At 45.6% G+C, this 23,782-nt stretch overlaps 1 protein-coding gene across 4 annotated transcripts in view; it reads left to right on the plus strand.

The window, feature by feature from the left end:
- opn7b (opsin 7, group member b) overlaps positions 1-23,612 on the plus strand; it is a 43,405-nt gene extending 19,793 nt beyond the window's left edge. For 2 of the 4 annotated variants that reach the window (XM_084679876.1, XM_084679875.1), the window contains 7 exons: positions 1,740-2,045; positions 6,774-6,893; positions 8,815-8,902; positions 9,422-9,584; positions 10,434-10,561; positions 17,920-18,254; positions 18,722-23,612. In XM_084679876.1, the coding sequence (XP_084536002.1) occupies positions 6,870-6,893; positions 8,815-8,902; positions 9,422-9,584; positions 10,434-10,561; positions 17,920-18,254; positions 18,722-19,222 (1,239 nt within the window). In that variant the 5' untranslated portion in view covers positions 1,740-2,045; positions 6,774-6,869 and the 3' untranslated portion in view covers positions 19,223-23,612. The remainder of the gene's footprint in view (positions 1-1,739; positions 2,046-6,773; positions 6,894-8,814; positions 8,903-9,421; positions 9,585-10,433; positions 10,562-17,919; positions 18,255-18,721) is intronic. The other 2 variants (XM_084679877.1, XM_084679878.1) reach the window with 2 other exon arrangements.
- The last annotated feature ends 170 nt before the right edge of the window (positions 23,613-23,782 follow it).

Consider the following 23,782-nt stretch of genomic DNA (forward strand, 5'->3'; position numbering starts at 1 on the left):
CTGTTTGGCAGGCAGCGGATGGGGAGGGAGCGAGCAGAGCGGGAAGACAGGTGAAGAGAGGGGGAGAGGGGGAATGCAGAGGAGGAGAGGAGAGAGAAAAGAGATTGGGGGTGGAAAGGAGCAAAGAGGCGAGCGGAGGACGGGAGGGGGGGGGAGAGGAAGGGAGGGGAGGGTAGAGGGGAGAGTCGGAGAAAAGTGTTGTGCAGTAGAGGACGAGAGGAACGGCGAGCGGCCTGCAAGGACGTGCGTCCTGCAGAGAGAGGAGTGCGCCCCCGTGTCCACTGCAAGGACACGTGTTGGGGTGGCAGCACCAGGAAGCGCCTGGTGACAGAGGCTGGCCGGAGACAGGATCGGTGAGCGTAAACATAGGTGCGCACAGGTGTGGGGGTCCGTCCCAGGTGCCTCTGCCAACCTGGCAGCAACAACAGCACCCTGCTGCTGGAGGGTTGCCATCCTGCAGGCTTTCAGTCCAACACTAATCCTCCACAGCTGACTTTAATCATTTCCTGGTTGGTGTGTTGAATCGGGTTGGTTACAAGTGGGGTCGGAGCAGAAACAGGAAGCTGTGGGGTAGCTCTCCTGGAGTGTCAGAGATGGGGATCGTTCAGGGTGCCCCTCCGTCTCCGCTCCTCCACTTCACTTTCGTATGCATTCATGTGAGTCTCACAAATCTACACGCTAACACAGCACCAAAAATCGTCTTGGTTCTGACAGGCAAGTTTCAATTTCACCTGAGATCCGTTTTTTTCTTCTGAACTTAAATCATTTTTGTGTGAAATGTTTTGTTGGAATCTATATATGCAGAGTGCTGTTGCAGTATTTGACATATTTGACAATAACTTTCAATTACAATAATATAGTGTTGTCCTGCTCGTCCTCGTTGGAAGTTAATATGTTTGCAATTCTGTCACAGAATAGATGTGAGATTGCACAAGCGCACACAAAACCAATACTGCTGCGAAGCCTGTTGTGGAGATGGCTTTTTGAATGTGTGTGAGTGCAGGTATGTTGAATAAACTAGACAGCCCAAACAACATGATTTTCGCAGAAGATAGATTGCATGTCAGATAGATGTATGCTCAGTTTGAAAGTACTATACTCTGTGTGCTGTATGCATTTATAGATGCACATACAGAATATATATATATATATATATATATATATATATATATATATATATATATACATTGCAGGGGGCAGTTTCAGGTGAGGAGTATTGCTTCATAGCTTGGCCTGGTCAGGGCTGTTTTTCTGCAAGACAGTGAGAAGCTTGGACATACCTTTTAGTTCCAAAAATACTCAAGTGTTATATAGGTTGTCCACATCCCAGAGGTCGAGCGTTGGACTGCAGATCAGATGGTGACTAGTTTAAACCCCCCCGCACCCCCAACCAAGATCCTACATACTGAAATACGTTCAAATAGCCTATATTAAACAACTGTTTAAGAACCCCCTTATAACACACATTCCCCGGTCTTTGTGCCAAGGAACAACCCCTTTTTTATGTGACTGCAAACAACAAACAGGAATTTAAGACTCTGCAGTCTGGTAATATATGAACCGTGTGTGAGTGTGTGTGTGTGTGTGTGTGTGTATGTCAGCAAGTGAACTAATAATGGCAAAACACTTTTATTAAACACTATAAAGCAAGACAAAAGTCCAAGCCCTTTGTGTGAGATTGACAGAGACGCTAAAAGCCACGACAGCAGCGAGCTCATGTTTCCGCTGTCTCGTTTCAGCCTCTAGCTGCAGAACAGAGGTGCACGGGTGGATGAGGGTGGGTTGGAGGAGGATGGAGAGATGGAGGATGGAGAGATGAAGGGGTGCAGGGATGCAGGGATTGCGAGTGCAAAAAACCCCTGTCAGTGCCAGCGTTTGGATTGACTTGAATCAAACCGACTGGTGGAAACGAAGAAAAGGATACTTAGATTAGCGATGAAGCTGGCACAGAAGGGGGAATTGATGAAGGGATGGAGATGGGGATGGAAAGAACGCCCTTGTTGTACATACTTCAGATGAAGTCAGATGAAGCCGAGGCAAATGAGGTGCCTGGGACTGTAACTGAACTCCCTGCTTACCAAGCTAGAAGCCGAGCATGCTGGGTTAACATCATTCAAATATGAATAAAGGAATCATTTGTGTGTGTGTGTGTGTGTGTATGTGTGTGCTTTTTTGTTCATTTCTCCCACTTGGGTTATAACCAGTTTATTCTTGTCTGTTGTCTTTGTCTAATGAGAGATATGGGGTTGAGGCATCAAAGAGTTTCTCAGCACAGACACACACACACATTTACACAAGGTAATGTGCTACCAAATGTAAAAAGAAATTCCATTCGAAATAAATGTCAAAGGATGTTTTTTTTATTTTTTACAAACTACACTTAGAGCTTGCTTTCTTCCTTCTATTGTGCGAGTGGGATGTTGACAAGAGAGAAGAGGAGCGGGAGATAAAGGGAGAGAGAGGAGAAAAGAGAGAAAGAAAGAGAACAGGAAAAGAGACAGTGATTTTGTCTTCTCCTGATGTCACATTCAAGGACAACATTGTGGACTTACATCGACATTAGCGCAATAAGAGTTTTGACATTTAAATGGCGAGCTCATTACTCGTCCGCCGCTCTCCCTTTTTGTCTCTCTTGTTGAGCCAAAGCTGTAAACACTTACGTTAGAGTAAACGGAATTCTCCGTAGATATGTGACCGTCCAGAGAATGAAAGGGCTTCTTTATTTGACCAAGAAGTTGCCTTACAGGTTCACTAAAGTTTCAACAACAGTTGAGAATATTTGCTCTGGACCAGTCTGGTTCAGAACTTCATTTTATCCAAATATACAGAAAGTCTTAGGTAATCCCGCAAAAACTACTTTTTACAGTGATGAATGGAGAGGGCTGTCTGACGAGTAAGCATGTCCCAGAACGTTTGTTACTAAGACTAGCTTCCAACTTAAATTTCTGGGTGGAGTGTATCTTGTGAGAAAATATTGACCATCCTGCAGGCCCGAGGTCAGAATGGTGTTTGATCGTATCAGTGCTTATTGTTGAAGGTCCTTCCAAAGTAAGGCACACAGTAGTTGACCACGGAACAGAAATACACTCGCTTGCAGCACCATTACCATTGGGATTATGTGGCGTTAAGAAAGAATTTGGGAATTTAGAAGACATTTCAGGTTAAAACTCGCACTGGCTAAAGTATGTTCCTTAGTTGATGCATGTGGAAAACGTCTGGAGGAGGCAAACTGCAATTTTAGGTAGGTAGGTAGGTAGGTGGGTATGTAGGTTGGTAGGTATGTAGGTGGGTGGGTAGGTAGGTTGGTAGGTAGGTGGGTAGGTACGTAGGTGGGTATGTAGGTTGGTAGGTACGTAGGTGGGTATGTAGGTTGGTAGGTAGGTGGGTAGGTACGTAGGTGGGTATGTAGGTTGGTAGGTAGGTGGGTAGGTACGTAGGTGGGTATGTAGGTTGGTAGGTATGTAGGTGGGTATGTAGGTTGGTAGGTACGTAGGTGGGTATGTAGGTTGGTAGGTACGTAGGTGGGTATGTAGGTTGGTAGGTGGGTAGGTACGTAGGTGGGTATGTAGGTTGGTAGGTACGTAGGTGGGTATGTAGGTGGGTATGTAGGTGGGTATGTAGGTTGGTAGGTAGGTGGGTAGGTACGTAGGTGGGTATGTAGGTTGGTAGGTACGTAGGTGGGTATGTAGGTTGGTAGGTACGTAGGTGGGTATGTAGGTTGGTAGGTAGGTGGGTAGGTACGTAGGTGGGTATGTAGGTTGGTAGGTATGTAGGTGGGTATGTAGGTTGGTAGGTAGGTGGGTAGGTACGTAGGTGGGTATGTAGGTTGGTAGGTACGTAGGTGGGTATGTAGGTTGGTAGGTATGTAGGTAGGTATGTAGGTGGGTATGTAGGTGGGTATGTAGGTGGGTAGGAGGAGACAAGCAGGTAGTCATAGGTTAAATGTGATAAGGCACATCTACAAACTGAGGCAACGTTTCTTGTAAATTGAGAAAAATAAACTAAACACATGGACAACCCCAGAAGTCTTTCCTCAATTTCAATATGCTTCAATGTAAGACCACTAAACTGAGTTTATTTACATTTACATTACATTTATTCATTTAGCAGACGCTTTTATCCAAAGCGACTTCCAAGAGGGAGCTTTACAAAAGTGCATAGTTCACTGATCGTAACAACGAGATAGCCCCAAACATTGCGGGTAGCCAAACATGAAGCATACATTGTGAAAAGCAAGTCAAGCCAGTGGGAAGAACCATAAGAGCATGTAGTGAAACAAGTTACAAATGAAACAACATGAACCTTGTGTACCTGTAGAGAAAGAAATCAACAATAATATACTTCACAGCGTGTACAATAATTAAAATCAACTAACCAACAAGAGCAACAAGTCCCTCAATAAGAGTCTTTGTGTTTCTGGAGGAAGCTAAGGTCAGGTCCAGCAAATCCTTCCAAAGTACCGCTGCACTCCCGGTGGGAAGTACAAGGTGGGGAGACATTATTATTTACCACGTTAATGTTGTGAACCTACCGTGTCTTTCAGTGAAGGTAATGATGTGAAGGACATTCAGTAAGACGAACAAAGTGTACTTTGGGATATCTCATAGTAGGAGGCTTGTGAAAATGCCTGGGTATGCACCCTCAATCAACAGGAGTTGACCTGCAGCTGGGTTAACTATGATTAAATCAAATTTGTCCTGCCACACATATTCCAAAGCCTAAATGTTTGCCTCGGTCTAATGGGAAACATGGCTTTCATGTTGAGTACACAATTGCTGATGATGAATGCATTGAAATCACAACATGTTGATGTTGTGTGCCTCACTCGAATCTCTATACAAGCTTCACTTCTCACATCAATTGTGAAATTCAAATAATAATCAGTCATAATAATGGTCCAATCTTCCAACTGATTTACAGACACACACACACACACACGGACAAACAGACACACACACACTCGCACAGACGAAGGAGGAGAGGAGGGCACACACAGGCAGAGCGCAGGAGAGGAGAGGGACAGGCCTACTCTGTGATAGCACTCTACCTCTCACCTCGGGACAGAGAAATGTGTCACGCGTTTGTCAAGGGGTGGCGAGAGGGAAAGATGAGTCAAACGGAAGAGAGATGGGGGGGGGGGGGGAGAGAGTGACTGAGGGGGAGGGGGGGGGGGGTAGAGAGGAAAGGAGGAACGGAGGCAGGGGAGTGTGGGACGGCAGCCGGCAGTAATATTGCAGGAAAGGCATTATAATCCTTCTCGTCCTGTTTACATCATCGCGCTTATTATTGTAATGGCCTCGCCGTTCGTCATTTCTCTCCACCCGAACGTTCGCTGCTTATCGCCGTGCCTCTCCGGATGTAATTGCGTTGCTTACACTTCTTGCTCTTTTAACCCTCACTCAATAAATGAACACCCTTCTTTTTATTTGCCCGTGCAGACTAAATCGATATTGTTACAAGCACATTCACAGAGGAAGCGCGAGCAAGTGAGAGACAGAGATGCAGGGAGGAGCAGAGAGAGGGAGAGAGAGAGAGAGAGAGAGAGAGAGAGAGAGAGAGAGAGAGGGGAAGAGAGAGGGGAAGAGAGAGTAAGATGTCACAGATTTATTTTTACTTCTGAGAAGGGCCCAATCTTAATTACGACTCTTCCACTGTGGTCTTGGGGACACTCAGCGTGTGGGACTCTCTTTGGGCTCGGCTAATATGTCATGTGCAGTTTATGACCGTGTAGCGAGACTCATTACTTATGCATTTAAACGAGAGAGAGAGAGAGAGAGAGACACTCAAGGGATCAGGAGATGGCGCAAGGTAGACACACATACACGCACACAAACACACTCTCAGTCACAAATACAATGGGAAATCCACATCTTTTCTTAATGAAACAGAACCAATATTTTCTTCAGCTGCTTGCCGGCTGCTTGTTTTCTTTTTTCAAATCAGATGTGGAACTGTTCTGTGGTGTGATGAAGCATGCGCTAAACAAATCCAATTGAAGTCACAGATGATAAAGTTAGGGGGGAGGGGGGGTCTAGAAAATGTTGGCGGGAGAATTTGGGAAGGAAGCACACTGGAGGAAGATAGAGCCAGAGAACAGAGTCTAATCCAAATGTCTAAATTTAACTTCACAGCTCAAGTATAATCCTTTTTTTTTTTCAAGCCAATAATAATGAGTAAACATGCCCTCTTCTCCAGTACACAATCTAAGCTGAGATGTTTGCTACTGCCACTGAGATGATGTGTGTGTGTGTGTGTGTGTGTGTGTGTGTGTGTGTGTGTGTGTGTGCATGTGCGTGTGTGTGTGTATTTATGTCTGGGCAAGCATTAGTTTGACATTCACTGCAACTGGACCTCTCACCTTTAAAAAAAGACGTTGCTGAGAAGTGGAGAACAAGGCCATCACATGTATGGCAGCAAGGCTATTGGCCGCACAGGGAAGACAGGAAGGCTATTGGCAGCACAGGTAAGACAGGAAGGCTATTGGCAGCACAGGGAAGACAGGAAGGCTATTGGCAGCACAGGGAAGACAGGAAGGCTATTGGCAGCACAGGGAAGACAGGAAGGCTATTGGCAGCACAGGGAAGACAGGAAGGCTATTGGCAGCACAGGGAAGACAGGAAGGCTATTGGCAGCACAAGGAAGACAGGAAGGCTATTGGCAGCACAGGGAAGACAGGAAGGCTATTGGCAATACAGGGAAGACAGGAAGGCTCACGGTAGCACAGGCAGGATCCCGTAGCAAGGCTTTTCTGAACATCATCTCTCGTTGTACAGTTGAACCGAAGGATGACAGCCTCCTTCTAACAGTCTCCCACCCACTCAGACTGTAGCTCAAGAGAGAGAGAGTGCTGTCAGAAATGTGAGGAGAGGATGAATGACAACTTGTGCACGCAGGTACTTTACATTTTAAAACTGTTTCTTTTAGTTCATCCTTTTGTTTCCCCTGCCTTCTCTCGTTTTATTCCTCCACCGCTTGAATTGTAGTTTCTAAAAGTTTCTTTCTTTCTTCCTTCTCACCTCCTCTTTTGTGTTATCTTGCATGCTTAAACTGACAGGTTCATCTCATAATGTTTCACGTTTTGGTTCATTTTGCAGTTGTTTCCGAAAAAGAGTCTGAAATAATGTTCAAGTTAGGGGATTGACTGGTATTATTGGTCTGTTGGTCCTGTGTTTTGGTGAGGTTCTCCACTTTTCCATGAGTGACAGACAATATTTCACAAGGCACTACTGTCACCCACGCATTATAAAAAGCCAAACTCCTGGAGTATGTCATGAACATAAGGCAAAAAGCAATAGAAGACCATTTCAAAGTGTAGTCTTCCAATATTGTTTAGAATGCATGGGAACCAGTCTGGTTGTACAATAAAACATTGACCTTGCACTTCAGCATGGCTTGAACTGTGCATTAAACATCTGTTTGTTCTTCCGTGGAGCTGCGCTGCATTTGAACAGTTGATCAGTTAAACAGAATGATTAGCATGAGGTTGGTCAAGTTCTCAGTGTCATATTTGTATTCCTTGAATCGACAGTGACTTTACAGTAACTAGACAGACGTAAGCAAGTGCAAGTTAAAAGCATTCTGTTGAATTCATTGTTTGAATTCAATCCTGCTACAGTATGCCAAACAACCGGCAGGAATCTTTCCTGACATGTTCTTGTTTTTGACAGATCTGATGTTAGTTTTGTATGTGCCATGCCTTTCATCAGCTAAACAGGTAGATGAAAACATGTCTCGATGAAAAACGGACTAAATAAAGCAAATGTGTTTGTTATTGTGTTCATTGCCTGCAGACCAAAACACTGGTTGCCCATAAATGACGCACAGACACTTTGAAACACTTGATTTAGGCCTTTCCCCCCGGTTATTTCTTTGGTGTCATCTTTTTTATCCACCATTTACAAAAGAAGTCCAGCCAATCCGACGTGGGGCCTCGGTCAGAAGTGCTTGAGTGTCTACTGTTACCATGGTATCTCTGATAATACCTTATCTGTGTATTCCATTAGTCCAAGCGCGGACAGTGCTTTCAAGACAACGCGCTCTCTAACATGCTTGGGAAATGGAAATGTATAATATAATATGCATTTTTGTGACATGGATGAAATAACCCGAGTGGGCCTATCTACATATATATATGACATGCCACCTCAGCCCATAAAATGTAATATGATCCGCCCACTGTTTACAGAGTAGCTTATGAAGAAAGCCCTGGCATTATAAAATGTGCAGCCTGTGGATTGGTGTTGGGGGGAAAAAAAAGATCCAAAAAGATTTGATGTGGATTTGCAGGAGACTGGCTATCCAGACAAGTCTTTTATTAAAGGCTTTCAAATGGATCTTTCTGGAGGTTTTAATGTGGAGGAAAAAAATCTCAGTGGGCGCTAATGGAAACACTTCAAAGAGCTCACTGTCCTCCGACAAACACTGTCTGAATGACTGAGTGATTTAGTATGCACAGCCAACACGTTCACTGCAAAACCTTGTAATTGTCTTATGGAAATCTGCAGATGAGACAAAGAACATTGAGTCTTGTATCAAGTTGTGATAACAGCACAGCCAAGCCTTTAATGCACCAATAAAATACCTTGTTGGGCTACTGATCCAAATGAGGATGATTCTCATGTCTAAGCTGTTGATGAGACAGAGCAGAACAACCAGGTTGTTACTTTAAATCAACGTTGGTGAGATCTTGTATCTTAGGCCTCAAATGTCACTGCCTGTCGTGGTGACCAGAGGATCCTTCTACGATGGCCTCAGGCACCTCAGTCTCTGATGAAGCACAAAGAAAGACTTCTCTCTGTGCATCTCTCTCTCTAGATGGGAAATGCGTCGGAAACATCTTTGTTTGTGTCCACCATATCTAAAGAGAACGATATCATCATGGGAACTGTCTATACCATCTTTGGTAAGTACTGTTTTACTATACCTGTAGCGGCAGTTGCATGACTACACTTCAAAGACAATCACGTTTTTTTTAAGCCCAAACCCAAGATTGATGTGAACGTTTTAAGAAGTGTGTTCTGATGTATCCTGTGTCTGCCATGGATGGAAGTCCTTGTATCCAGTTTGATTGAACATGGACAGTACAGTAGGTATGGGCTAGAGGACAGTTTTGACAAGAATGGATTCAATTGTAAATCAGAGAGACGAGGGTGCTCATTTATGAAGCATGCCATTTGCCTAGAAGGAAAAAGACGGAAAGGATAGTGATGTATTGTGCATGTTGACAGTATCATGTATTGATACGTCCACTCAGAACACGCTGTACAGACTTCCACCACGTCTCCCGCAGAGCCACGTGACACTGTCTGTTAGGTGGGCTCCATTCTCCAGAGCGACGCTCAATTGTCTCTGGAACCATCCCGCTGTCCGTCTCTGTCTCTCTCTTCCTTTCTCAATCTGTCTCTCCATATATGCTGCCCAGGTGTCCTCTCCATGGTGGGAAATGGCATCCTGCTGTTTGTGGCCTATCGCAAGAAGTCCTCCCTGAAGCCAGCTGAGTTTTTTGTGGTGAACCTCTCCATCAGCGACCTTGGTATGACCGTCACCCTGTTCCCCATGGCCATCCCCTCAGCGTTCTCTCACAGGTGAGAGTGCCTCTCCTCTCCCTCCCTCCCTCCCTCCCTCCCTCCCTCCCTCCCTCCCTCCCTCCCTCCCTCCCTCCCTCCCTCCCTCCCTCCCTCCCTCCCTCCCTCCCTCCCTCCCTCCCTCCCTCCCTCCCTCCCTCCCTCCCTCCCTCCCTCCCTCCCTCCCTCCCTCCCTCCCTTCCCCTATCCTCTCCTCTCCAGTGGTTTGTTGGTAATTGAAGGCGAATTTCTTGCATTCTCCCTCCAAGGGATGGGTCACATCTTCACATGTCGAAAAGGAGGAAGAGAAGAAAGAATAAAATATATGAAAGTGAAGTCACCGCAGGATGAATTTCGCATTGCTTTCCCTCCCTGGGAGGGCTACTGAACATGTCTCCGGAGAGAGACTGACGTGACTGATGCAAGAAATGATGTCTTCATAAAAACATTTAAAAAAGAGAGAAAATGGGGGGCGGGGGGGGGGGGGGGGAAGGGTGTACGTGACACATATGGTGATTGATTATGCACGGTCAGATCTCTCCCCTTATCTTAAAGCCTCTGCACTTCTGCCCCTGGAGGTCTCTCTCCCCCGGTCTCTCCCGAGTTCATGATTGATAGTCTGCTGACTGTATCTGTGACTGAGTCACGGTACAGTACTGCTGCTTTGTGTCTGAGATGGAGTTGGGAGATGGGGATTGGGGATCAGAAGTCTTTGTTACCACTCCCTTGGAAGAAGGACCCGACCTGATTCTTCCACCGCAGTCATAAATGTCATTCATCATGAAGTATCTCTCTCTTTCATTTCTCTCTCCTCCTCTACCTCCCTCTCTCCCTCCATCCCTCTCTTGTTTCTCCCTCTCTTCCCTTCAGGTGGTTGTACAACGAGGTGACATGTTTGGGATATGCCTTCTGCGGCGTCGTCTTCGGTCTGGCCAGCCTCTCCAACCTGACGGTGCTGTCGTCCGTGTGCTGGCTCAAGGTCTGCTGTCCCAACTACGGTGAGAGAACCGTGCTGAGGGGACGACACCTCGCCGTGACTGTTTGGCTGAGTGAACACGGCGCCGTCCCTTGTGACCTGTATTTGACGTGGACTCGGTCATAAAAAAACGGTTATGTACACGCTGAAAGTTTTGAGTTCCTGCATAATGATCCCAGACTGTTGCAAAAGTTCATATTTTGCCCTGTAGGGCAACTAATTACGAGAGTTGAGGAGGACAAGGGAAGCGGTGAAGTGGGAAAATACTTTTCAAGGAGATTTGTAATACCCCTCGTCGAAGGACACAGGGAAACATATTTCTGCATTAAGTCCATTAATTCAGCATGCATTCACATTTATTAGCACTTCATTATAATATTTATTTGATAGGTTTGCCCGCATTCTAACAGACCTCTCTGAAATGAAGAGCTCTCTGGTCCTTAGTGATTCTGTTTGTGTTCTCTGTTAGATTAGAGCTGTTGTGGTTGTCCAACAATTTTCCCTGAAAACACCAGATAGTTTCAAATGTGTCTTTGTCAGATGCACAGAACAACACAAGGTCAGACTGGGCACTGAAATCCTTGGGACAAGACAATGCAAGCAACCTGGCATAACATAACATATAAGTACTAAGAACATAGATTACATCTATGATAAGCTAAAACAGACCATAGTACATTTGTAATAAACCTCCTAAATACACAAAATAGTAGATACCAACAATATGAACAGTGAGTTGTTTGTGAGTCAGTTAATCAATAGGAATCCAGAGTTAAAGCCACAGTTTTCCAGCATTGTAGCAACTTTTATCAGTATGGAACAACTTCTTTCAGAACTAGGAGAAAATAAATCTACAAATTGAATGGTTGAACATGTAGTACAAAACAATGTGTGTGTGTATGTGTGTGTGTGTGTGTATGTGTGTGTATGTGTGCATGTGTGAATGTGAGGGAGAAGGGTTGTTTACTGCAGAGATATGCCAGAGTAGCACACCCACCAATTAGCTTGATTCATCTTTATGCCAGTCAACAGCCGCTTATGATGCAGCATCTTCAACATGTGATCGTCGATGAATGTTTTCTACCGTGTTCTAATACTGTTCTGACACTGTTACATGCTAACGCCCTAACGTGGAAGAAGGCTTCCCTATGGAAACATGTGTGTAAATAATGAGGTGATTTTGATGGGCTTTTGTGTGATTCGACTGCTTTGGGAAATCGAGCAAAAATAAATGAAGAGATACCCATGTTTACATCCCTTCATCAGTTATGGGCCGAGCGTAGACAGGACTGACATGTTTAGGATGATATTAGCCTTTTTTCCTTTTCTGGATTCATCCAGTGTATCCCATAATTACTGTGCTCTTACTAGCTAAATGCTTGTCCTCCTTCCAAATAAGTCACATTTGTTTGGGTACTTCTGCTTTGACTGTCCATACAAACCAAGCAAATACATTGACAGCTTTAGTCATTGCATTCAATTCCTTACCAAGGCTCTTGATGCTATGCTAACATCGGTTATCCTTGGAAACAAACACAGAGTCCGTTCTCCCGGGATGGAACTCCCCGTGACGTCCTCCATCCCTTGATTACTCACTCACAGATCCCCTTGCTTCCGCTCTCACTAACTCAATCTGTCTGTTTCAGGTTTAATGCAAATGCGTGTGTTATGATGTGTGCTGATGATTCAGAGCACCAATCAGAGAGCATACATACGGGCAAATCATTCTGTCTCAATTAGGGTTTTTTTTTTTTATTCAAGACGGATCAGCCACTATTTAATGTGCTCATTAAACCATCATTATAATGTTTCTCATCTGAACTTGTCGCAATTTGCCAGCACAATGCATAGGCATTATTAATTCAAAAACAACTGATGTATTATTGCAATTTGACGGTAATCATTACTGATCGTTTCCTCACAGATGTACCCTTTTGAAAGGCTCTTAAACCTCATATTCCACTTTTAGCGAATAATCCCAGAAATGTGTGTCATCACTGTTCTCCTGTTTGTGACCCTGAGAACTGGGTATCTCCTCCACCATCTACTTACATTATCGTTTCAATGTTGGGAGAGTGTTTTGTAATGTAAGGGGTGTAGACATACAGACAACACATTAGTCAGTCCCAGGTCTTTTACCATCTACTTATAGTAGGGCCTTAGGCCTGCTTACGCAAGGTCTGCCAAATTCATTTGTTGATTGGATCCTGGATATGTTTTGTTTTTGCAAGGCAACACTAGTATTTTTGATCCTTATGTAGACGAGAAGGCTCCTTTGAAAATGTGGCCTTCAGACACATTTTTCTGTAATTCTTTGGAAAAGAGACGCATAGACAGGCTTTACTCATTCAACTGTCCCTCAAATCCTGGTCGGATCTCTATTATGTGAGGCATCGTTCAGAAGGTAATCCGATGTTGATTTCTTCATTAGAGTCGATGCTCTGTTTCTAAACTGTACAGTTTGCCTGCCAATTAGCATCAGGATCTATTTGCCTGGCTTAAGCCCAAGTGTGATTGTTTGAGGAGAAAAGGCTTTTAAATGTTTCGATTAACTAGAAAATAAATACTTTTTAGGGAGTTAGGGTTTGCCAAAGACTTAAAAAAAACTGCAAATTCAAATGACCAATTAAAAATTCAGAGAACCACTTCAAGATTGAATTGTCCATCAGACCCATTTCTGTGGCTGACGAAGAGACAACGAGATAAAGTCGCCTATCAACCCTATTAGTAGAGGGCTGCAATGACAGTTACAATGTCAGAGACAGCCACTCTGAAAAAGACAACCATTTTTCCGTCAATTATGGTTTTCTGTACGCACGCATACACTGCTCTCAATATTTGACCTTGTTGAATTAATTTCTGCTTTGTTGAACAGATTCGGCCCCAAGCAGCAAAACAGCAAAAAGACAAGCATCAGTTTATTATGAGCTGCCCGGCTGTATCAAGTCTACTCTACATAATATTTGACATGTACATATTTATGTTGATCTTATAAACAGCTTAAGGTTTGTGCAAGCTTGCCTTTCGCTGTTGACCTCTTTAACATTAACCCTTGGAAGGCAAGCTATGTGTGGGTGTGGTCAAATGGGGCCCCAGAGAAGACGAAGCTTCATAGCTTGGCAGCGATGTAGACAGCTTCTTTGATAACGATTAAGACTTCACCAACAGTTTTTAGTCATTGAAAGCAAGTTTCAGTCAGTAACATGATGTCCAGTCTCGTACATATTTTTGCCTTAAGTACATTTTAGAGATAAGAGCATGGATAATTCCAAAGCCACAGACATTTCCGGCAATGCAAAAAAAACCTTTTGAAGTGCAGATGAGAACCAAAAATGACTTGTTTACTCGTGTTGGTTGCAATAACCTGGTAGAAACTCACCTTAAAACATGATGCGTGCAAAATGTTAATGTTGTGAAATTGATTTTCTGAACACACAAACATACAACTTCATCAAACAAACAGAATCTATTTCAGTCTCTCTCACACACACAACTGAATAAATACAGTGCATTAAAGCGGACAAGACCAATCTGGTATTTTAACAGTTTTACCATACATGCTCTATTAGATTATACATGCTATGGAATCTATAAGGTGAGAAGCACAACGTTTGCTTATGAAAGGGTTAGGTTTGACCATGAACATTGTACTGTTAAAGTTAGTATAAGGGCATGGCTTGAAAGTCACAAAATCATAGCATGCTTGTTTCAGAAAAGCGTGCTGGTCTGAGTCCATGGATATTATACATCCACCCATCCTTCCTAACCAACCTTCTTGTTTGTTTTGTCTATAACAATAGCCTGCTATAACTTCCATTGACATAAAAGGGCCTCGTATACTGAAATACAAACCACTGTTTTAGGAGAAAAAATGTTTTAAAGAGTTTAAGTGAAGTTAAGAGTTAATCTACCCATCACACATTACACGTTTCACTTTGAGATCTCATTGATGAGAAATTGCAGAGACCTCAACCCCTCATTAACACACACAAGACAATAACAGGAAAATCACAGGCAAACCTCAAAACAAAGTGCGCTAGTCTGAGTTGCCTTCCTGTGTGCGATCAGTCTCCGGGGATTTGCAGGGGAGCCATAGTTAACGAGGATCAGTCCTGAAGTGATGACACACGCTCTGGTTCACAAACTCAGTGTCAGATTATTACAGTCACCCAGCATGGATTACACCATCAGCAAGAAAGCATCCTGCACTGCGGATCTAGTGTCACCCGATGCCAATTGAGTGTGTGTGTGTATGTGTGTATGTGTGTGTGCATGTGTGTGTAAGAGAGAGAGACACACAGGGAGAGTGAGCCGAGTGATTGAGAGTGGGTGGGTGAGGGAGGAGACGGAAAGAGAAAGAGAAAAAGAGGGGAGGCAGGCTGTCCGACCGTCAGCTTTCCAATAGGAATGGGGGGAGGAGGAGGGTAGTATTAGGAGGAGGGGGAGGATTAACAAGCCACGGGAGCTCCATCGATGGTGACGGTTTCTGTGGACGGAATCGAGCGTCCTTGAATCCGCGGCGTCCTCCTCTGCAGCCCCTGTTAACATCGTCCCTCGGGCAGTCTCAATCAGGATGGTTCTCCCCAGCTGTTATGGCTGTTCCAGCGCACCCCGTATCTGACCGCTGATCAATTCTGACCTCGCCACCCACCCAGGGCAGCGGGTCTAAACCATCCGGTGCCCAGGGCAGCGGGTCTAAACCATCCGGTGCCCAGGGCAGCGGGTCTAAACCATCCGGTGCCCAGGGCAGCGGGTCTAAACCATCAGGTGCCCAGGGCAGTGGGTCTAAACCATCCAGTGCCCAGGGCAGTGGGTCTAAACCATCCGGTGCCCAGGGCAGTGGGTCTAAACCATCAGGTGCCCAGGGCAGCGGGTCTAAACCATCAGGTGCCCAGGGCTGGGATGGATTCATCCTCTAGAGGAGAGGCTTCAGATCCGTCTTTGGCTCACTACAGGAGCTCCGAGTATGGACATGTTGTTATAGAAGAGAATAGTTTAAGGGAAGAGGCTTTCCAGAGGTTTTGACAGCCGAGGCTGTGAGATATGGTGTTGAGGGGTCAGAACCATCCATTCATTGTCTGCAATCTCTGGAAGTTAGATAGTACATCACATGTGTTATGGTTGTCCTTGGCCTGTTTTGAATCTGAAACGTTTAATGTGTGTTAATTTACTGAATTAATTTGTAGGCGTCCCATATGTCACAGATTTTCCCAGAAGTGCAAACTGATTTGGGATATCTTCTTGTCTTGCCTCTAAACCGGTTGGGTTGAATGCTTCACTTTGCCCTTTTATGGGGATATCATACAGTAGCAAAACCTTTTTAAAGAAGTACATTGTTCATGTATGTCTTTAGCACAAAAAAAGGCAGAGGGAATGGAGTGGATGTCAGTGTTTTCATAGGAGTCAGCTAAAACCGTCCATGTTCACCTCTCCATTGTTTGTGTTGAAAATGGAAACCGGCAATCAGGCTCCCCCTAGTGTGGCCTCCCTCCCTGTCCTCTCACACACACACACACACACACACACACACACACACACACACACACACACACACACTGTCTCTACCCCGCTTCCTCACGTCAAGAGAGGAGACTGGAAGACACAGCCATCATCAACCCCCCTCCCCGACCCCCCCCCCCCCCCTCCCTGTTCCCAACAACACCAGCTCGACTCCCACACACGCAGGCCTGTGCCCTTCCCCATCTATCAACACCTCGTCCCCTCTCACCCCGGAGCGGTTGCAACCAGCACCCTTTATCTCTCCCCCACTATTCAACCGAGGAGCAGAGAAAGATGACCTCCCTTCCAACTCTCTCTCTCTCTTCTATCTCACTCTCTCTCTTCTCTATCGCTCTCTCTCTCTTTATCTCTCTTCTCTCTCTTCTCTCTTCTCTCTCTCTCTCTCTTCTCTATCTCTCTCTTCTCTCTCTTCTCTTCTCTATCTCACTCTCTCTCCGTCGGCGGCGGTGGGGTGGAAGATTTCCTCCGTCTTTACGCCGGCTTCACAGTAAAGCCCTCGCGCTATAAATCAATTAGGAGCTGAGTGGTGCTAAGGGGTCTCCGAGTCTTCCCATCAAAGACTTGGCCTTGACGGCTACGCTAGTCCTGTCAGTGTAGCCCTGCCAAATGGCTGAGGAGAACGTGACAGAGAGCGGCTGGGCAATTCATCACTCGGCGCTCGAACCCCCCCCCCCCCGCGCGCGTTTTTTCTCCAGCTTGCGGCGAGCCCCTCACCTGGAATTGTTCTGCCCGTGGATCTGACCCACCTCACAGCCGATGGTTCGACTGTGGTGTGTCAGGCAGCAGCGCGAGTCCGACGGCTGGAGCCTCTGCTCACGGGGAACACGGGCGGACTGCGTCCACGACAAACAAACCTCAAAGCTCGGTTCAGATGTTCAACATTGAACGCCAATGGCACTTCAAATCATGTGAGCGGAGGCCGGGCAAAGAACATAAATAGATATTGCATTACCCTGTGAAGATACGTTCCCCATGGCGATAGTGGCTGTCTGAGCTGGATTACCCCAGGGGCTCGATGGCGATTATGGTTCTCAGGATGGGGTCACATGCGACAGCCCCCTGGGAATGTGTGTGCGAGAGGAGGGGAGGGGAGAGACTTGCGTAACAGCTGGCTACGTGCACGTCCCATTATAGGTGACAGATTCATGGTAAAGCTACCGTGCCCCTAATCTCCCCACACAGTGAAGGGTATTATACGTGTTGGGTCCTCTAGCCTGGATGTGTTACTCGTTTGCGCGTGTGTGACAGCGGACAGTGTGCGTGTCGAGAGTACGTGGCTGTATGAGGTTAGATGTGCTTCACCTCTGTGTCGGAACATGCTTGGGGGGGGGGGGTCATGCTCAAGTGCAGATGAAAGGAAGATGGAACGACACTTTTCTCCTCGGCTTCCCACCAGCTGTGGGCCATAATGTGACAGTGTCCCTGTCATCCAGCCAAACAATCACCTCTTGCACTGTCGGGGGTGTAGCGGGCCTGCGATAGTCTCTAGAATGGACATTTCCAATTCATGACCGACTTTAGTCAAGCCTCGGGGTTCTCGGTTTACGGGGGGGGGGGGGGGGGGGGGGGGGGCGGTTTGGGCTCTTCTGCCCACTCGTCCTTTGTCTCACTGTATTTGTCTCCAGTTCTTCCTCTCTCCCCGCGATCTCTCTTCGACGTCCTCTTCACACTTTGCGTCCGAGCACCGGGCGACGACACGACCACGCTCGACACCACTCGGCCCCCACGTCGAACGCGCTCGTTTCTCGAGCCTTCGCCGTCCTCCCCAATCCCCTCTGTGTCCCCCCCCCCCCCCCCTCGGCCACGAGTAACTCTCTCTCTCTCTGTGCCGCCCCCGCCCCCGCCCCCCTCCCCCCTCAGGCAGCAAGTTTTCCACCAGCCACGCCTGCCTCCTGGTGGCGGGGGTGTGGTGCTACGCCTCCGTCTTCGCCGTGGGGCCCTTGAGCGGCTGGGGCCAGTACGGCCCGGAGCCCTACGGCACGGCCTGCTGCATCGACTGGGAGGCCCCCGGACACAGCGCGGCCGCCATGAGCTACATCGTCTGCCTCTTCCTCTTCTGCTACATCGTGCCCTGCACCATCATCTTCCTCTCCTACATCTTCATCCTCCTCACCGTCAGGGGGTCCCGCCAGGCCGTGCAGCAACACATGTCCCCCCAGAACAAGATTTCCAACGCGCACACACTCATCGTCAAGGTAACGACACTCCGTTCTTGTCGAGGTGAGCACTCACAGTTGTTCTCCGGGAGAATATAGGCGAGGTCGCTGCCGAGGTAAATATGCACGCTCGGCTTCAAGGTGAACGCACACTGTCTTCTTCATGGTAGATGCGCATATGTGCATTCGGCAATTATCATCAAGGTAACCGCCCGCGCTTATCATCGAGGTAAACTCATCATTGTGGTGGACATAGACAGGATATTCAAAGTAAATAGACTACACACAATTATCATCAATGTAAATACACACTCACCAATCAGGTAAACAGACACACATCTTAAGTCAATACACCCATTATCGAGCAAGTGGAATTGTACGCAAATGTTTGCTTCTGTATACGATATTTGTGTTATACATATTATCAAGGTATGCCAATTTAATGAACGGAAAACCAGCCTTGTTTCCCAGTGCATGAGTGCGTGTGTTTGTGTTTGTGTCCTCAGCTCTCCGTGGCAGTGTGTATCGGCTTCCTGACAGCGTGGAGCCCCTATGCGTTTGTCGCCATGTGGGCAGCGTTCGGTAAACGCTTCAACGTGCCCCCCATGGCCTTTGCCGTGGCGGCCATGTTTGCCAAATCTTCCACCATTTACAACCCCGTCATCTACCTGTCCTTCAAGCCCAACTTCCGCAAGTCCCTCTGCAGAGACCTGGCTCACTGCAGACGGAGGCTGTGCCTGTGTCTGTGTCGCCACAGCTCAGTCCAGTCCTACAAGGGCTCTCAAGCCAATGACAAAGACCAGTGTCAATCCACCAGGTTGTCCAACGGCCTTCCTGAGAACCACGGGTCTTGCAGGCACTGCCCGTGCCCAGAGGGAGCCTCCGAGTCCCGGGGGAACTGCCAGGACTATACCCCCCAGAGGACCGCTCGGGTGCTCATGGGCTCTATGCACAGCGAAGTGGCTGTCAGCCAGATCTCCAACGAGATGCAGAGTGACTTCCTATAGACAGGAACGGCTCGAGATTAGGAGAAGAGAAAGAGAAGAGAAAAGGAGTGATCACAAGAAAAGTTGAAGGGTGGAAAAAAGACTATGTTTCTTCAAATACTGCCAAAATAACACGTACAACGACAAACTCCAAAGCAAAACTTTTGATCAGGCAAACCAACCATACAGTACTGTACCTTGTCAATGGTCAGACATGGGTCGACAACAAAAATCATCCATCATGTTCAAGTGTTCACACTGTCTGTATGGCGTGCAAACCTTGAAGTCGGCGTCAGGGGAGTGGGTGGGGGACGGGGTTGGTAATGTAAAGGGTGCAAAATGGTGTACACATTAAGCTAAATACATAAGCTAAGCTAAGGGCCATGTGCACCATGTGAGACCAGCTCTTTTGTTCTGGTCGTACATTGAAGTGGATGTGAATCAATATCATCCTTGATCAAGCAGCCATGTTCAGAGCAGATCTGCACCAAATAAGCCCTGGTCACAAGGTCACACTCCAAACGCGTTATGCCTATCGAGCGAAACGTCTTCTTAGCAACAAAGGTAGAATGTACAAGCCAATGGCCCATGGAAAAATAAAACAAACCCCCCAAAAACAGGTTTTATGTGTTTGTGAGCACTTGCCTAAAGGCTCATTAATACAGGTTACTGACTAGTGGAAAGCTCCGTTCATCAGCCTGTGGGCAATTCAATTAAACGGACACATCATGTGGACTCTGGTTTTTGGAACTTGGTCGACGATGCAACGTATAATTGTTATATTTATGAAAAAAAAACTAAATAAAAACTATAAGATGTGGACAACAATCAATGAAAAGAGCAGAAAGGATGGAAACAACAGATCAGACATGTTTGCCTGTGTACTTTCGGTGACCTATGCAGGGACAAGAAGATTTCATCTTCCTGCTCTAATGAAAATGCCTCATATTTGGTCATCCCAGACGAAAACAGATTGAATACACAATAAAGGAAAATGATACAAATGAAGATAAAATAGCTGAACAAATTAAAAAGTCATTTTATTAGTCTAGTCTAGAAAAAAATATTATACAGTACAAATAATGTGGTATTATTGAAAATGTGTTTTCCCTTTTGATCTCCCACCCCCCACCACTGTCATTCTGGAGGCTTTTCTTGTCCAACCGCCCTTCTAGAAACTTCCATGAAACAGATTGATGGCTCTGGTAAACATGGAGGACGAGTGTGCTGACCTGCAGCGGGGGGGCATGTTTCTGGCTGGATACACAAATTGGCCTCTTCTTCCTTAGCCTGAAAACCAACTCGGAGTATCAGGGAGCTTTTCACAGTACGGACAGGACAGCTAACTCACAGTGCTGTGTGTTAGTGTGTGTGTTTGTGTGTGTGTGTGTGTGTGCATGTGTGCACATGGGATATGATGAGTTCATTTGCATACATGTGGATGTTTCGCCTGCCCGTTAATACTAAATATGCTTTCATGTTTATATGTGTGCAAGTGAGAGCGGTTTATACCCTTCTCCTCAATCACAAACAAACCAACAGGGGGAAAAATAAGCAAAACAAATGTGCTGCAAGCTCTTGGATAAGGAAGGAAAAATAAGGAATGAAAAAAACATTTTAAAGTGGATTAAAATATTTGTTGTCTGTTTATTGTAGGCAATTTCTCCATTGCCCTCCATCCGCAACCATGAAAAACAGATGGCTTGCTATTTGTTAAATGATTTCAAGCAAGCGTGACAAAAGGGTTCATCACAGCACATGCCAACACACCTCGGACAACAGAGTGTCACCACAAACGGAGAATGAACTGTTAGTACTAGCTTTTGCCGGGTAAGCATATTTTCGCTGAAATGCTGAAGCCATCTCATAGTGTTTACAAGCCATTTCCAACACACTTGTGAACTATCTTGTCATATATGAGTATTTATTTATTATTCTTTTATTGCCATTACCTTACATAGTCTGTCCCAATAAATATCAGTCAGCATAAAAGCCCATCTACACAACAGCAGATTCAGCATTGTGTGCCGTTTACTGAAGGAGAAGACAACCCTGCTGGTATATGTTGACACAAAGCTGCTATAGATCATGTTGGCCTACCAAAAGCAAACTTTGTGATCTACTCTGCAACTGGCTGACTTAGAGAGAGAGAGAGAGAGAGAGAGAGAGAGAGAGAGAGAGAGAGAGAGAGAGAGAGAGAGAGAGAAAATGTACATCAGGTCATCAGGGTCTATCTGTCACCCTCTCATTATTCCCATGGGAACACAGGGTAAAAACACTCGTCCTCCCCCGTTCCCCCACCCGGCCCCCAACCTTCTCCCCCCTCCCTTGGAGGCCATGTAGGTGTTGAGTTCCCACAGGAATGTCAAACATCAACTTGACGTCCAGACTGGGTTCATAGGTGAGCGGTGGTGTAAAGAGTTTTAGTGGTCATCGGGTTGGGACCCAGGGGCCTCTGTCACACCTAATCTGAATGTTAGCGTCCGCGACAAACAGTGCCAATGTACAGTCTGGGTTGAAGGGGGGAGGGGGAAAAGAAAGAAATCCTCAACTTTACATTGGACATTTTATTCATTTGAGGCTTTTATCCAAAGTGACAACTTGACACCTTTAAATATCAGATGTTTTTTTCTCCCTGCGTCTCCAGTTGTGTTGGTTGAGCCCACAACCTTGGAGAGAAAGGTGATGGATGTATAAACCAGGAACCATGACTGTGAATTTATGATGTCTCTTTTCTATTATGTCATTAATCATAGACTGCACAGTATATATCTACCCATCTATCTATTTATCTATCTATCACACCCTCATGCCACGGCATCCAACCAGCACACAGATATATGACGTCAGGGATTTTCAAGGTTCGGTTTGCATGTACTGTGTGTAGATATGTTTGTGTACAGATGCTATATATGCAGTATATTAACACAGCGGAAGAGAGAAATTGATGTATATACCAGCCCAATGCATTCATCTGTGGGCCCCAAACATGTGTCCTTGGAAACGGGTGTGTGGGTGTGTGGGCGTGTGTGTGTGGGTCAATTCCTGTCTGAAAATCATTCAGGCATTATTTGTATTAATGTGACAGTGCCAATTTAATACACCTCATTCTGATTCTCAGTGTTACGTCTCCAGGAGTTTAAATCTATTTTTCCATAATGATTCACTTACTGTGAAGGAGAGAGAGTGAAAAGAGAGAGAGAGAGACAGAGAGGCATTTTCCTTTTATTGAGCTTCAGGGTCATTTGCCAAGGGCAAAAAAAAAAACAAATTCAAAAAAACTTTCGCCTCAGTTTCTCATTAAGGCCAGGCGCCATTCAATCAAAGTCGAAATGCAATTTCTCAAAATTTGATCTTTGTCAAAGCACAGTGCATGGCTGTCATATCTGGAGCTCTCGAAGGACCAAATGGGTCCCTTGAAGACAGTCCAGCATGTGTCGTTCCTTATGCTGCTCAGCCCCACAGGCAATACAAGGATACTTATACAATGATCACATTGTATAAGTCCTGATATGCAACTTTTACAGCATGAATGTGACCATCTTCAGGTTCTGAACTCTTTGAAGAGAACGGGACACACTGGCCCATTGAAAGAATTCTGAGATACGTAAAAAAACAAAACAAAGAATACAGTTAGCTGCCTCCGCCCATGTCGTATGAGAAAGTGCTGACGGTGTGAGAAAGGACATGGAAGAATCCAAAACATCTGAGATCATTCCTGACCGTACAGAACTTACCGTTCTATATTCATCCAGCTCAAAACAATTGATTCCCATCGCTTAGCGGTTTGAAAGAGTAGTCGAGAAGGGACTAAAGCCATGTGATCACATTCAGAACAATGCCCTGAATCAGCAGAAATGTATGGTCGGGGAATATTCTCAGCCCTCTTCTTTTCTTTTCGCTTGGACTGAATGGAGTGTTAAATCTTCCATCCAGTCATCTACATACAGAGTAGCTAATCCGCTGTAATTGTTAGATAGCTACATGGGCACAGCTGGGATTTGAATCTCCACTGTAGCAGGCAAGTGGTAGAACTTCAGTTCAAACTCGATCTGCACTCACATTGCTCTGACTGAATGGCCTGTCCTCAAGTGGTCTGTGAATTGACGTCGCTACCGTTTGTGCTAAAGCGAGGGCCCTCCACTCTTGACAAACACACACAAACAGTCTCCGCCCCCCACTTCCAATGACACAACATGAGGCTGCTTGTTGATGTGATGTATATAAAGTATGTGGTTATATATCAAGTATAAGGTTTGAAAAATATTGAAATATTAAGAATATTGCTGTCATAATAATTATTGTGTGACTTATTATCATTATTGTCAGTGAAGTTTCAGATGCACTGTGAAAACATGTTTACATCCAAGATTAAAAAAAATAAAACAACATTTTATTTGTTACAAAAGGACCGGAAAGAAAGGGTGCTGTTTGTTCATGTGTCGTACGGGAAATGTATGGAGCTCTTTTGATGGTATTAGTAGACAACACACCAACACCAATCCCTGAAGGTCCAAAGTCAGGTTAATCTCTAGTCAACAAGAGGTTCCAGTTCCTTGTGGAGAACAAGCCGTTCATGAA

Source organism: Hypomesus nipponensis, chromosome 18 (assembly GCF_054491055.1).
Source record: "Hypomesus nipponensis isolate SF chromosome 18, ASM5449105v1, whole genome shotgun sequence".
In the NCBI taxonomy this organism is placed as follows: domain Eukaryota; kingdom Metazoa; phylum Chordata; class Actinopteri; order Osmeriformes; family Osmeridae; genus Hypomesus; species Hypomesus nipponensis.